This window comes from Aegilops tauschii, chromosome 6 (assembly GCF_002575655.3).
Source record: "Aegilops tauschii subsp. strangulata cultivar AL8/78 chromosome 6, Aet v6.0, whole genome shotgun sequence".
Classification (NCBI taxonomy): Eukaryota; Viridiplantae; Streptophyta; class Magnoliopsida; order Poales; family Poaceae; genus Aegilops; species Aegilops tauschii.
In genome coordinates, this window is record NC_053040.3 from 160,410,545 (window position 1) to 160,422,160 (window position 11,616).

At 58.1% G+C, this 11,616-nt stretch overlaps 1 protein-coding gene across 1 annotated transcript; it reads left to right on the forward strand.

Moving 5' to 3' along the window:
• The first annotated feature begins 3,671 nt into the window (after nt 1-3,671).
• Nucleotides 3,672-6,649, forward strand: LOC109774221 (uncharacterized). The gene is made up of 4 exons (XM_020332931.3): nt 3,672-4,018; nt 4,651-5,444; nt 5,522-5,670; nt 6,068-6,649. Exons 1-4 carry the CDS (start codon nt 3,672-3,674, stop codon nt 6,647-6,649), a joined length of 1,872 nt encoding a protein of 623 aa, XP_020188520.3.
• Nucleotides 6,650-11,616: the final 4,967 nt, after the last annotated feature.

Genomic DNA, 11,616 nt, shown 5'->3' on the forward strand with positions numbered 1-11,616 from the left:
CCAACCGGCCACGAAAGACCGACCGGATATTGTATCCGTGACTTATGAATGGCCAAAGTAGGCTCCTCAATAGGGTGGACGAACTCAAATAGCTGGTGACGTGTACCGAGATTGGTCGTGCCGTCATCATTCGGACGCTGGCTAAGAGAAGGCGGCGAGGGGCTACCAGTGCCATTACCCTGCACAACAAGCACGACAACGACTTTCTCCATGATCTCGACCAGAACCTCCGGACAGAACTCCTTGAGCGACACGTACGCGTCGGCGCCGATCATGGCCTTCAACACTCCCGGCGAGGCGATGTACTCGACGCGGACCGAAGATGTCTCCAACGACTACTGTACGGACGGGCGACCAGCGCGCCTACGGCAACGCAGACGGCGATTCTGCGCTCGCCTCCGACTCCGGCGGCCTCCTCGTGGCTCCCTCCGTCGGGGGGGGGGGACGCGTGGAACGTGGCCCGGCCAGGGCCAAGCAAGAGGCTCGCTTCCCCACCGCCGTGCTCGCGTGGTTGGTCGGGGAGCAGGTTCTGGGCGCTGGCGGAAGCATGCTCGGACGACGAAGACGAGGAGGTCGAGGGATCTGCGGTGGAGGAGCTGGTGGAGCAAGGCCGGCCGGTGTGCTTCGTCGGCGATTTCGTCGCGCGGGCGGAGGAGCTTGGGGGCTCCTTCAAGGCCGGCGGGCGTCGCGCGTTTGCGCCGGGCGGCCGCGGCCCGTGGCGTGCTTCCGCGGTGCAACGCCGGCAGCCTCGCCTCGCGCTTGCGCGGGCCGAGGAGGGTAGGAGTGGGCCGCCGGAGGACGCCGGCTTGCTCCTTGTCCCTGGCCTGGGGCCAGACTGGCCGGATCTGGGGGGATCCGCGCCGGCGTCGGCTGCCGTACGGGAAGTGCGGCCTAGGGTTGGGGCGGCGACGATGGTGCGGTCCCCGGGCCGGGCTTCCGTAGTGGGCTGCGGCCCAGTGCGCGAGCCCGCGCCTGTGGCCCCCCTGTCACTGTTGTCCAGTCCACCCGTGGTGCTCCCCGGCCCAACCCCGGTCTAGGAGGCCCAGCCCACCAAGGCCCAGGCCAACCCTGGCCCATCGCCCATGCCTTATAAGTGGCTATGGCCGCGCCGTGGAACCCTAGATGCCTCTCTAGGGTTTCCGGCCACCAACGCTGAGATCCGCCGCTTTGGTCGCTCCTCCCGCTCCCTCCTTCCCATTTCCCCTCCCCCTCCCCTCGACCGTTCCTTTGCGGCGGTCATGGCGATGGGATCCAAGCCAGATCGTCGCGCGGAGAAGCCGCCCATGGAGCCCCCGCGGGATCGAGACCGCGCCCGGCGCCAGATCTCCTCGGCGCAGGGAGCGGAGCGCGTTGACGAGGAGGGCGGCTGGGGGCTGCCGCAGGCGTGGTGGGTCCGTGAGCAAGAAAGGAAAAAGAAGAAGGAGGAGTACAAGCGGCGCGGTCTGGAGCTCAAGCGTAAAGGGATGCAGTCCGCTCACGGCGGCGACCGCGTCGGGGATCCGTCCACCAAGAAGTCCAAGCTCAAGCCTGCGGGGGTGGCGGCCTCCAAGCCGCCTCTCCCGCCCTCTGCTGCTACGCCTTCCTCCTCCAAGGGCACGACGGTGGAGCCCATCCCCGTCGAGGAGCTCGACGGGCCGGAGTGCTTCAAGTGCGGCCGGACCGGCCATTATCAGAACAATTGCTTCTTTAAGCCGCTGTGCATCATCTACGCCCAGGAGAGGCACACCTTGGCCCTCTGCCCGACGCGTGGCAAGCCCCTTCTCCTCCAGACCATGGGTCACGCCATTGCGGGGGAGGGCTTCTACTGCCTCCAGTACGTTGAAGACGACGAGGAGCTGCCGCCTGCCCTGCTCGGGGCCAACGCGGTGGTGCTGTCTGCGGCGTCGGGCGTCCTTTCGAAGGCTATTCTGGAGGTGGAGCTGCCGCACCTGTTTGAGGGGACCTGGGACTGGCAGATCTCCCCCCTCGACGGCGATGCCTTGTCGGTGGTGTTCCCAGACCCGGCCATGCTGCGAATGGCTACTCGCAGCGGCAAGATCTTCCTCTCCCTCCACAACATCACCGCCAACATGCGCGACGCCATCCTCGATGCGCCCAAGGGAGAGGTGATGCCTGAGGTCTGGGTCAAGCTGCGGGGGGTGCCGCCCAAGCAGCGCCGTTCTGACAGGCTTATGGCGGCCACCACCATGCTGGGCCGGCCAATCCTGGTCGACGAGGGGTCGCTGGTCAGCCCGGGACCGGTCCGCATGTGCTTCGCGTGCCGGAATCCGGCCAAGCTCAAGGGCTCCGTGCAGCTTTGGTTCAACGGGGAGGGCTTCAACATCTCTATCAAGCCGGAAATCGATCCGGCACGGCTGGCGGCCCCTGCTCTACCTTCCCCTTCCCCTCCCAACAACGGAAGGACCCCGGCACGGACAGGCAGGGCCACGACGGTGACATGGAGAAGGACCAAGATGCTAGCATGGATGATGATGAGTCGATTGAAACGGCGGCTTGGGAGAAGCTGGGCATCACGGAGCGTGGGGCGGGGGGGGGGGGGGGGTGGGCATCTGCCCCTCCCCGGCAGGCGGCGCTGGCTCCGGCTCAGGACGGGCGGTCCGTTGGGCTGGCGCTGTCCATCCCCAACCAGTACGGCTCCAACCTGGGCTCGGTGACTTCTCCACCGGCGCGGGGGGTGGATGGCTCTGCCTCGGATCTGGCCGATGCTGCGGGGCTGGAGGACGCGCGCACTCCGCTCGCCATGTCGGTCGACACTTCGCTGCTTCCCCCTCCTTCTCCAACCCAGGGTGGACGCAGCAGCAACAAGGCGAGCTCCGCGCAGCAGTCCAGGAAGGTGGCGGTGCGCAAGGTGACCGCGGAGGCGACGCGCGTGACGGAGCAGCTGGGGGCGCCTACGACGCCTCGTCAGACCGTGATGGCTCTGGCAGCGCCAATCCCCATCCCCCTCGCGCTGGAAGCCACTAAGATGGTGCCCATCCCGAAGGCCCAGCGCTCCAAGACGGTGGCGGCGGCGGCGGTGGCGCCGGTGCGGGCCAGCTCTCGCTCCAAGGGTGCCAAAGGGAACATGCCATCCCTGCAGCGCGCGCAACTCCTTCAAGCCCAGAAGAATTTGGAAAACTCAGGTAATCCCCTCCCTCGCTTTACGATTCTTGATTCCTTTTCGGATGAGCACTTGGGCGAGGTGCTTGGGGAGAGTGGAGTGGAGGCTTTGGGTGGCTCCGATAGGGAGCTGGTCACCCTGATTCGCGCCAAAGAAGTGGCGCAGGCAGCCTGGCTGCGGCGGCGGCCAATCACGCGGACATGCTGGCCGCAGAGGCAGGGGCCTCTGGCGTGCTAGCAGTCAGGCCCGACGGGGATGTTGCAATAGGGGCTGCACCTTCCCCCCACCTTGCCGTGGCAAGGTGCGGTGAGTGGCCAAGGCGATCACCTCCAGAGGTGTTCGTCTGCGGAACAGAACTATTTAGATGCGGGTCCTGTTCTGGAATATTCGTGGCTTTGGCCGCGCGGGTCGCCGCACCCAACTTAAAGAGTATATTAGGAAGGAGGCCATTGACATCGTAGGGCTCCAGGAAACGATTCAAACGGAGTTTCGCCACCAAGATATCCTGGCGGTAGATCCCCTGGAACGATTCGAGTGGCATCATGCCCCGGCGACGGGTCACTCAGGTGACATGTTGTTAGGATTCTGTGCTGCCACCTACGAGATCTTGGACTGGGATATGGGCCCCTTCTTCATTGCGGCTACCATTCGCGTGCGCGCGTCACTACGTGTCCTTGCGGTTGTCCAGGTCTACGGACCTGCGGATCACTCCCGCTCGGCGGAGTTCTTAGGAGAACTCCAAGACAAGGTGCTCGCGATCTCTGCAGCACAGACCCCTGTGTTGGTAGGTGGTGACTTCAATTTGATCCGCTCGGGGGCGGATAAGAACAACAGCAACGTTAACTGGCCAAGGGTGGCGATGTTTAACAACGCTATTGCGTCTATGGCACTTAGGGAAGTGGCCAGAACTGGAGCCAGGTATACATGGACTAACAAACAGCTCGCTCCGGTGCGTTTGGTGCTGGACCGTGTGTTCATGTCACCGGACTGGGAGGTGGTGTTCCCCTTGTGCTCGCTGATTGCGGAAACACGCATTGGGTCCGACCACGTGCCCCTAATCCTGTCCTCAGGGGAGGACAGTATTCGCCGCAGCCCACGCTTCTTTTTTGAGACAGCGTGGTTCGAGATACCGGGTTTCGATTCCGTTTTTAGGGAAAAATGGAACTCCTGTGTGCTCCAGATTGGTCAACAGCGCGGTCCAATGGAATTTTGGATAGCGGCTGGGGGCCGTCTTCGCGCGTGTCTCAAGGGATGGGGTGCGAACCAAGGGCGTGACGGCAAGCTTCTCAGAGCGAGACTTGTCGACGAAATCGCGGGCCTTGGCGCCCAGGCCGATAATCGACCCTTTTTCGAACAGGAATGGGCTCACCGTTACGCCCTGGAAGGGCAAGTCGAGGCGCTCCTACGGAGCGAGGAGGAGTATTGGAGGCGCAGGGGTGGCCTCAAGTGGACTCTAAAAGGGGACGCAAACACCAAGTACTTCCATGCCTACGCCAATCTGACATTGTGTCGCACGTCTACGAGTTCTACATTAACTTGATGGGAACCAGAGAGGAGCAGAGGGCTGGCCTCCGTGCAGATGTGTGGTTGCCGTCCCAGCGGGTGCTGGACAGCGAGAACGCCGAGTTGGGACTGGCGTTTCTCCCTAAGGAGATCGATGATGCTCTGAATAGTATGAAAGCCGACACGGCGCCGGGTCCAGACGGGTGGCCGGTGGCCATGTTCAAACGTTTCTGGCCTCTTCTCCGCGATCCCATCTTTGAGGTGTGCAATGGCTTTATGCGCGGAATGGTAGATATTGCTAGACTCAACTATGGCGTTCTCTCGCTCATTCCCAAAGTGTCCGATGCGGACAACATCCGTCAGTTCCGCCCCATCGCACTTATCAACGTGCCTTTCAAGATTTGCGCTAAAGCATGTACTTCTCGCTTAATTCCTATTGCGCACCGCACCATTAGCCGTTCGCAATCTGCGTTTATTAGGGGTCGCCACATCCTTGAGGGCCCGCTTGCACTCCAGGAAGTGCTCCACGAGCTCAAGCGTACGAACGAACCAGCTATCCTCCTCAAACTAGACTTTGAGAAAGCGTACGATCACGTTAATTGGGACTTTTTACGCCAGGTTCTCCTTAGCCAAGGCTTCTCGGCGGTTTGGGTTCACTGCGTAATGCAGCTGGTCTCGGGGGGCCAGACTGTGATCTCGGTCAACGGAGAAGTAGGGCACTTCTTCCATAACAAGCGGGGACTGCGTCAGGGCGACCCGATGTCCCCTATCTTGTTTAACTTTGTCGTCGATGCGTTGGCGGCGATGCTGCGCAAAGCCACCGAGGCTGGACACATCAAAGGTTTCGTGGGTCACCTGATCCCAGGGGGGTTTCCCACTTGCAGTACGCAGACGATACGCTCCTGTTGTTCCAACCAGACCTGCATAGCGTGGCCTCCGTCAAAGCCATCCTTCTTGGTTTCGAGCTCATGTCTGGGCTAAAAATAAACTTCCACAAATGTGAAGTCCTGCCCATGGGCCTTGATGCCGCGGACGGTCGGCGAATTGCGGACTTGCTTAACTGCAAGGTAGGCAAGATGCCCTTTACGTACTTGGGCTTACCCCTTCACTTCAAGCGTATCCCGATTGAGGGTTGGGCTCCGCTGTGGACAAAGGTTGGGGGCGGGTGTGCCCGTGGCGCGGGAAATTCCTATCGTCCGCGGCTAGGCTAGTGTTGACGAACTCAAGCCTATCCTCCCTGCCTATGTTCGTGATGGGCCTTTTTCTTCTGGCGGAAGGGGTTCACTCTAAATTAGACACGCCACGCTCCCGCTTCTTTTGGGAGGGGTCGGGCCCAAAGCGCAAATACCACCTCGTCAAGTGGGATGCGGTTTGCCTTCCTAAGGATATGGGGGGGGGGGGGGTCTAGGGATCACCAATACACGTATTCTAAACATTGCACTTATGTGCAAATGGATCTGGAAGATCTCCCATGGGGAGGCAGGTTTGTGGGCTGATCTCCTTCGGGCCAAGTACTTCCCGAACGGTTCCTTCTTCCAAGGGGCGACTCGGGGCTCCCCCTTCTGGAACGACCTTCAATCAGTTCGCCAGGCCTTCACCTTGGGGGCCAAGTTTGCCATTGGTGACGGCAGATCCGCTCGGTTCTGGCTAGATCTTTGGATCGGAACCCAACCTCTTTGGGTGGAATTCCAGGACCTATACTCTATCGCGGTTGACCCGGACCTCACGGTGGCTTCAGTCTTGTCGTCATCCCCTCCAGCGATTTACCTCCGGCGCGAGCTTTCCGCCGTGGAGCAGGCCAGCCTCGAGGCGATGCAGCAACTTATTGGTCAAACTACGCTATCCAGGCAAGCGGATTCGGTGTCCTGGACCTTTACCGCGTCCGGCAAGTTCACAGTCCGATCGCTGTACCGGAGGTTGTGCCAAGGTCCATCCCTGCCCGCTTATGGGCTATGGAAAGCGCGCCTTCCGCTGAAAATCAAGGTGTTTTTCTGGCAGCTGTTCAGAAACAGACTGCCCACCTCTGACAACGTCGCCAAAAGGTAGGGGCCGGCGTTAGGTCTTTGTGCGCTTTGTAACGTGGTAGAAGACGCGAATCATGTTTTCTTCCAATGTCCGCTGGCGCGTTTCGCCTGGAGTGCGGTCCGCGAGGCGGCTGGCGCTTCCTGGGACCCGCGTTCGTCCACTGAGCTAACGCAAATACTGAATTCGGTCCAGGGGAGCTGCAAACGAGTGCTGTGGGCATGCGTTGGTGCCCTCTTTTGGGCGCTTTGGCTAACTCGGAATAAAATTGCTATCGAAAAGGTCTTCCCAACACACCTAGCTAACATCATCTTCAAATGCATTATCTTACGGCAGCAGTGGAGTCCGTTGGCGAAGCGCAAGGATGCTGATCAGATGCAGCATGCCCAAGATCGTTTGCGACATGTTTACGAGCATGCTAGGGAGCCGGCTGCTACTTCGTAAGGACGAGTAGCCCTTTTGGATGTGCGAGAGCCTGCGTGCTTGATGACTGGCCTTGGTGCCATGTAACTTGCTCTCTTTTGGCCGCTTTGGACTATTAGACTTGTTGCGTCAGTTTGGCCGGAGCTGTGAGCTCAATGTTCTGTTCTGTTTAGTTAGTTTGTTGGTACTTTGCCTGTTGTGGGCTTTATTAATTTAAAGCCGGACACTCCCAGCGTCTTTGTTCTAAAAAAATGTACTCGACGTAGAAGGCCTTGAGCTGCATGCAGCGGAGCCGGACGGCGAGCACCAGCGTGGCGGCAGCGGTGTCCGCGTCGGCGACGGCCTCGCACAGCGCGCACTCGCACAGGAGACGCATCCTCTCCATGCCGTACGTGTCGGCCGCGGCGATCAAGTCCCCAGCCGCCTCCATCTTCGTGCTGGTCGCGGCCGAGCCGACGAGAGAAGCTCGGCAGTCACCGGGGGCAGCACGTCCGCATAGGCAAAGTGGAGGAGCGCCTGGAAGGCGGCCTCCCCCACGCCATCGACACGTACGCGACCACGCGCCGGGGAGCCGTTTGTCTGCTCCTGCTCGAAGAATGTCGCGTGGAAGACCGGCGATCGAGCGGCGAGCACAAGCGTGTGCGCGGCGAACTCGCAGCTGCCGACCTGGAAAGTGACGTCGGCCCCCTCCTTGCTGTCTAGCAGGCGGAGGAGCTGCTCGCCGATGTTGGACGGCGGCACCGTGACGAGCTGGCTAGGAGACGACTCGGGCGAGGCCATGTTGTGTGGCACTAGAGAAGTACACGCGTGCGCTGAATATATAGAGGAGCGCATGTTCAGGCTGGTCACAATGGGCAGGAACTTAGGAGTAACATCACACACTCCAATGCAACTTTGCTTATGTGGCACATATTTAATGAAGAGAGAGCTGCTTGTGGTAACTAGCTAAGTTACTGGAACATCACACACTCCAAGAAACAATGAGTCTATGACCTAATAAATACATCATTGCATGACACTACATACATGTTCCTACCCACTATGGAGGTAGTAACATAGTCTAGGGAAGTGTGTAGGTTACTAGCTTATGTTCCTGCCCATTGTGACCAGCCTCATGGCGTCTGGCTTGGGGACCGGAGTCGGAAGATGAACGTCGCACACGCATTACTAGCATGGAATGCTAACGGACGGCCGGGTGTGGAGCTGCTCATTTTCCCCACCTGGCGCTTAGCCGCGAGCAACTACCATGCCTAGAAGAGCTCTATTGCAGAGCATGTTGCTTATTCAGTTAACTAGATGGCACGCCGCATGTGATGAAACCCAGTCTTTGTGGCGACCCGTATCATCCCGAACGTGCCAGATCCCAGCCCCACCGTCTTCGTTCAACTTGGTTAGAGACGAGCACCGCAGCAAGCCGCCATCCCTACATCACACTCCAAAATGGTGCATACTCTACGCAAGTGGCCATCGCCCTGAAGGACGAGTGGCTATCTGCTTATTGTCCCTATAAAAAAATGCTTATTGGTGCCATTGGTGCCGCTGATTGGAGCACTGCCAAGGCAAGGGAGACACTACAACAAAAAGTAAGTACGCCGTGTTAGCCCCCCCTCCCAAAGTACACCAAGCGAGCCCTTTTGTCACCAAAACTTTTCTTCTACCGCCCCCATCATTCAGGGCAGTGGCGGAGCTCCTCAGGGGACAAACTTGGCAGTTGGCCCCTCAGCCCATGAAATTTTTCGGGAATACCCCATAGTATTTAGCCCATATGTCAAGGAAAAACAGCCCAGAACACATATTGTTTGCCACCCGCTAGCCCGTTGCTGCCCCCCTAGAATGCAGCCCAAACCTCCGCCACCGATTCAGCCTACTCGTCATTTGAATGAAGATTGAGATCCGCCTCCCATCAAGGGCTTCGGTCTCCACAAAAAGCTCAGCTTTATGCAGTTTTGTGTCCCGGGCTCCCTAGCCTCATAGGAAAGACTATAACGGACCCGTCAGCGCATACCATTGATCGATAAGGCCCCACCTAGCACGAGTAACCTCCCTAAATTTGTGTCACTTATCTACCACAAAGGGCATGAATCCCTCACCCCCCAAACCAACTAGTTCCAGAGTAGAATCTAGGGTTATGCTCCTTTTTCACCTTCCTTGAGCTCAGAAGCAGAGGGGTGTGATCCAACCCAATCCTAGTCTCAACCACCAGCGAGCACATAGGGGGAAACATCCTCCCAGTTGACGATCACGATGACATGATCCAGGACACTTCGGATAGGTTTGATCTATCTATTCGTCCATGTGAATCTGGCTCCGCCCCTACGAAATGCTCGCAACGCCATCACAATAAATAGCGTCGTTGAACTGGTGGACCCGAGGTTAGTGTCGGTGTCAAAACCGGCGGATCTCGGGTAGGGGGTCCCGAACTGTGCGTCTAAGGTCGATGGTAACAGGAGACGGGGGACACGATGTTTACCCAGGTTCGGGCCCTCTTGATGGAGGTAATACCCTACTTCCTGCTTGATTGATCTTGATGAATATGAGGATTACAAGAGTTGATCTACCACGAGATCGTAATGGCTAAACCCTAGATGTCTAGCCTGTATGATTGTGATTGCCTCTACGGACTAAACCCTCCGGTTTATATAGACACCAGAGGGGCCTAGGGTTGTACAGAGTCGGTTACAGAGAAAGGAATCTTCATATCCGAACGCCAAGCTTGCCATCCACGCAAAGGAGAGTCCTATCCGGACACGGGAGGAAGTCTTCTATCTTGTATCTTCATGGCCCATCAGTCCAGCCCACGTCACACCGGCCGGACGCCCGAGGACCCCTTAATCCAGGACTCCCTTAGTAGCCCCCGAACCAGACTTCAATTACGATGTGTCCAGCACGCTGATAGTCTTCGGCATTGCAAGGCGGGTTCTTCCTCCAAATACTTCAAAGCGTCTGACCCGAAGAATTATACTCGGCTTTCCATTCAATGTCATACCCATCGGCTTCTGCGCCTTCATTGCTTCGGCTTCCACGTGTCAAGCGAACACGAAAGGTTAGAGTATTTTTGCACATAACACCTGGCCATGTAAGAAAGGCGTATATTTAAGTGGATTGGATCTCAGATGCCATCCCACACCAGGCGGAAAATCCTTAGAGCTTGCTAGGAGAAACCATTCCAGCATGGCTAGCGTTCCCAGTTCTTCCTCCCGCCCCATGGCTCCGAAAAAGGCGATTGGGAGAAATGTTCAGTATCCCATGACTAGCTGAGTAAGCTTCAAACGCAGGGATTCCTTCCCCCCACGGATCTAGTCCCCGTCCGGGCAGGATTAACCTCTTTTACAAGCGAAGCCCTGGCGGAAAATTTCCCTAATCCGACCAGGGGGGAGCGAGTGTGCTTCATATCCTTCTTAATAAGAGGTGTCGGGTTTCCAATCCACCCTTTCCTCCGAGGCCTCCTGGAGTACTACGGCCTCCAACTGCACAACTTCACTCCGGCCTCCATCCTGCACATCGCGGGTTTCGTCGCTCTTTGCGAGCTATTCCTGGGCTGCGAGGCCCACTTTGATCTATGGAGGAAACTTTTCTGCCTCGTCCCTCGTACCCAAAAGGGATCCGTATTCGAGGTGGGCGGTGCCGAGATATGGCGTATAGCAGGGACCGGATACCTATCCGGCACGCCGAAGAAGGCATCCGAAGAGTGGCCCTCGGAGTGGTTTTATATTGAAGATGTTGCTCTCCCCGACCCAGTCCGAATGGGCCTTCCCGAATTTTCCAGTGCTCCGTTGAGGAAACGCCACAGCTGGCGTCCTCGGAGCCTCGAGGAGGAGGATAGCGCAGAAGTCCAACAATTAATGGGCAAGATAAGGACACTCGCCCAGTCTGGATTATCAATAATCGAGGTAATGGCAACTTCCATAGTGCGAGGTGTTCGGCCACTCCAATTCAGCGGGCTCCCTATGTGGCACTACAACGGGGAAGATGACGCCTCACGCTGCGGACGAAAAGGTCCGGACACCCCTGCCGCCCTGGCCACAATATTGGCCGATCTGTATAAAGGGGAGAAAGAGGAGTTTACTCGCCTTAAGCGCCAAGAGGGATTCTCCATGTACAATCCCCCTAGCTGGGTGAGTTTTAATCCCACCTCCTTACTCAATCCTTTCCCTGAGTCATGTTTAATGGACATTTACCCATCCATTTTTAACAGGAATGGCAGAAGGCTATCGCGGGGATTTATAGCCCCGCTCCATAGCTGGAGGACCATAACCGAGACCTCGATCCCGGATTTGAAGAGGATCCGGAGATATTTGTAGAACTCCAAGAGGGAGTCTTCTACCAGGCGAGCTATGATGGCACAGAAGTGGCCATCGTGGCTGATTATCCTGGCCTCCTTCCTACCTCACATGTAAGTAGCCAGGAGACATCTCCCCCGAAAGAGCTTCCTCATTATGCCTCACCCACCGCACTGTCTCGTGCTCCAAAGGGGAGGCGCTCGACGCGTCATGCCGCACCAGAGGCGTCTCATAAGAGAGCGGCGCCTACGCCGGACGGGTCTTCGAAGAGGAAGGCAAATGACAACG

Excerpts from the sequence above, each read along its gene's own strand:
- LOC109774221 (XM_020332931.3), top strand. The coding sequence starts at position 3,672 with ATGTTGTTAGGATTCTGTGCTGCCACCTACGAGATCTTGGACTGGGAT. Across the intron at positions 4,019-4,650 it reads GTGGCCAGAACTGGAGCCAG|AGAGGAGCAGAGGGCTGGCC; the intron begins GTATACATGGAC and ends GATGGGAACCAG. Across the intron at positions 5,671-6,067 it reads CGGACTTGCTTAACTGCAAG|ATCTCCCATGGGGAGGCAGG; the intron begins GTAGGCAAGATG and ends TGGATCTGGAAG.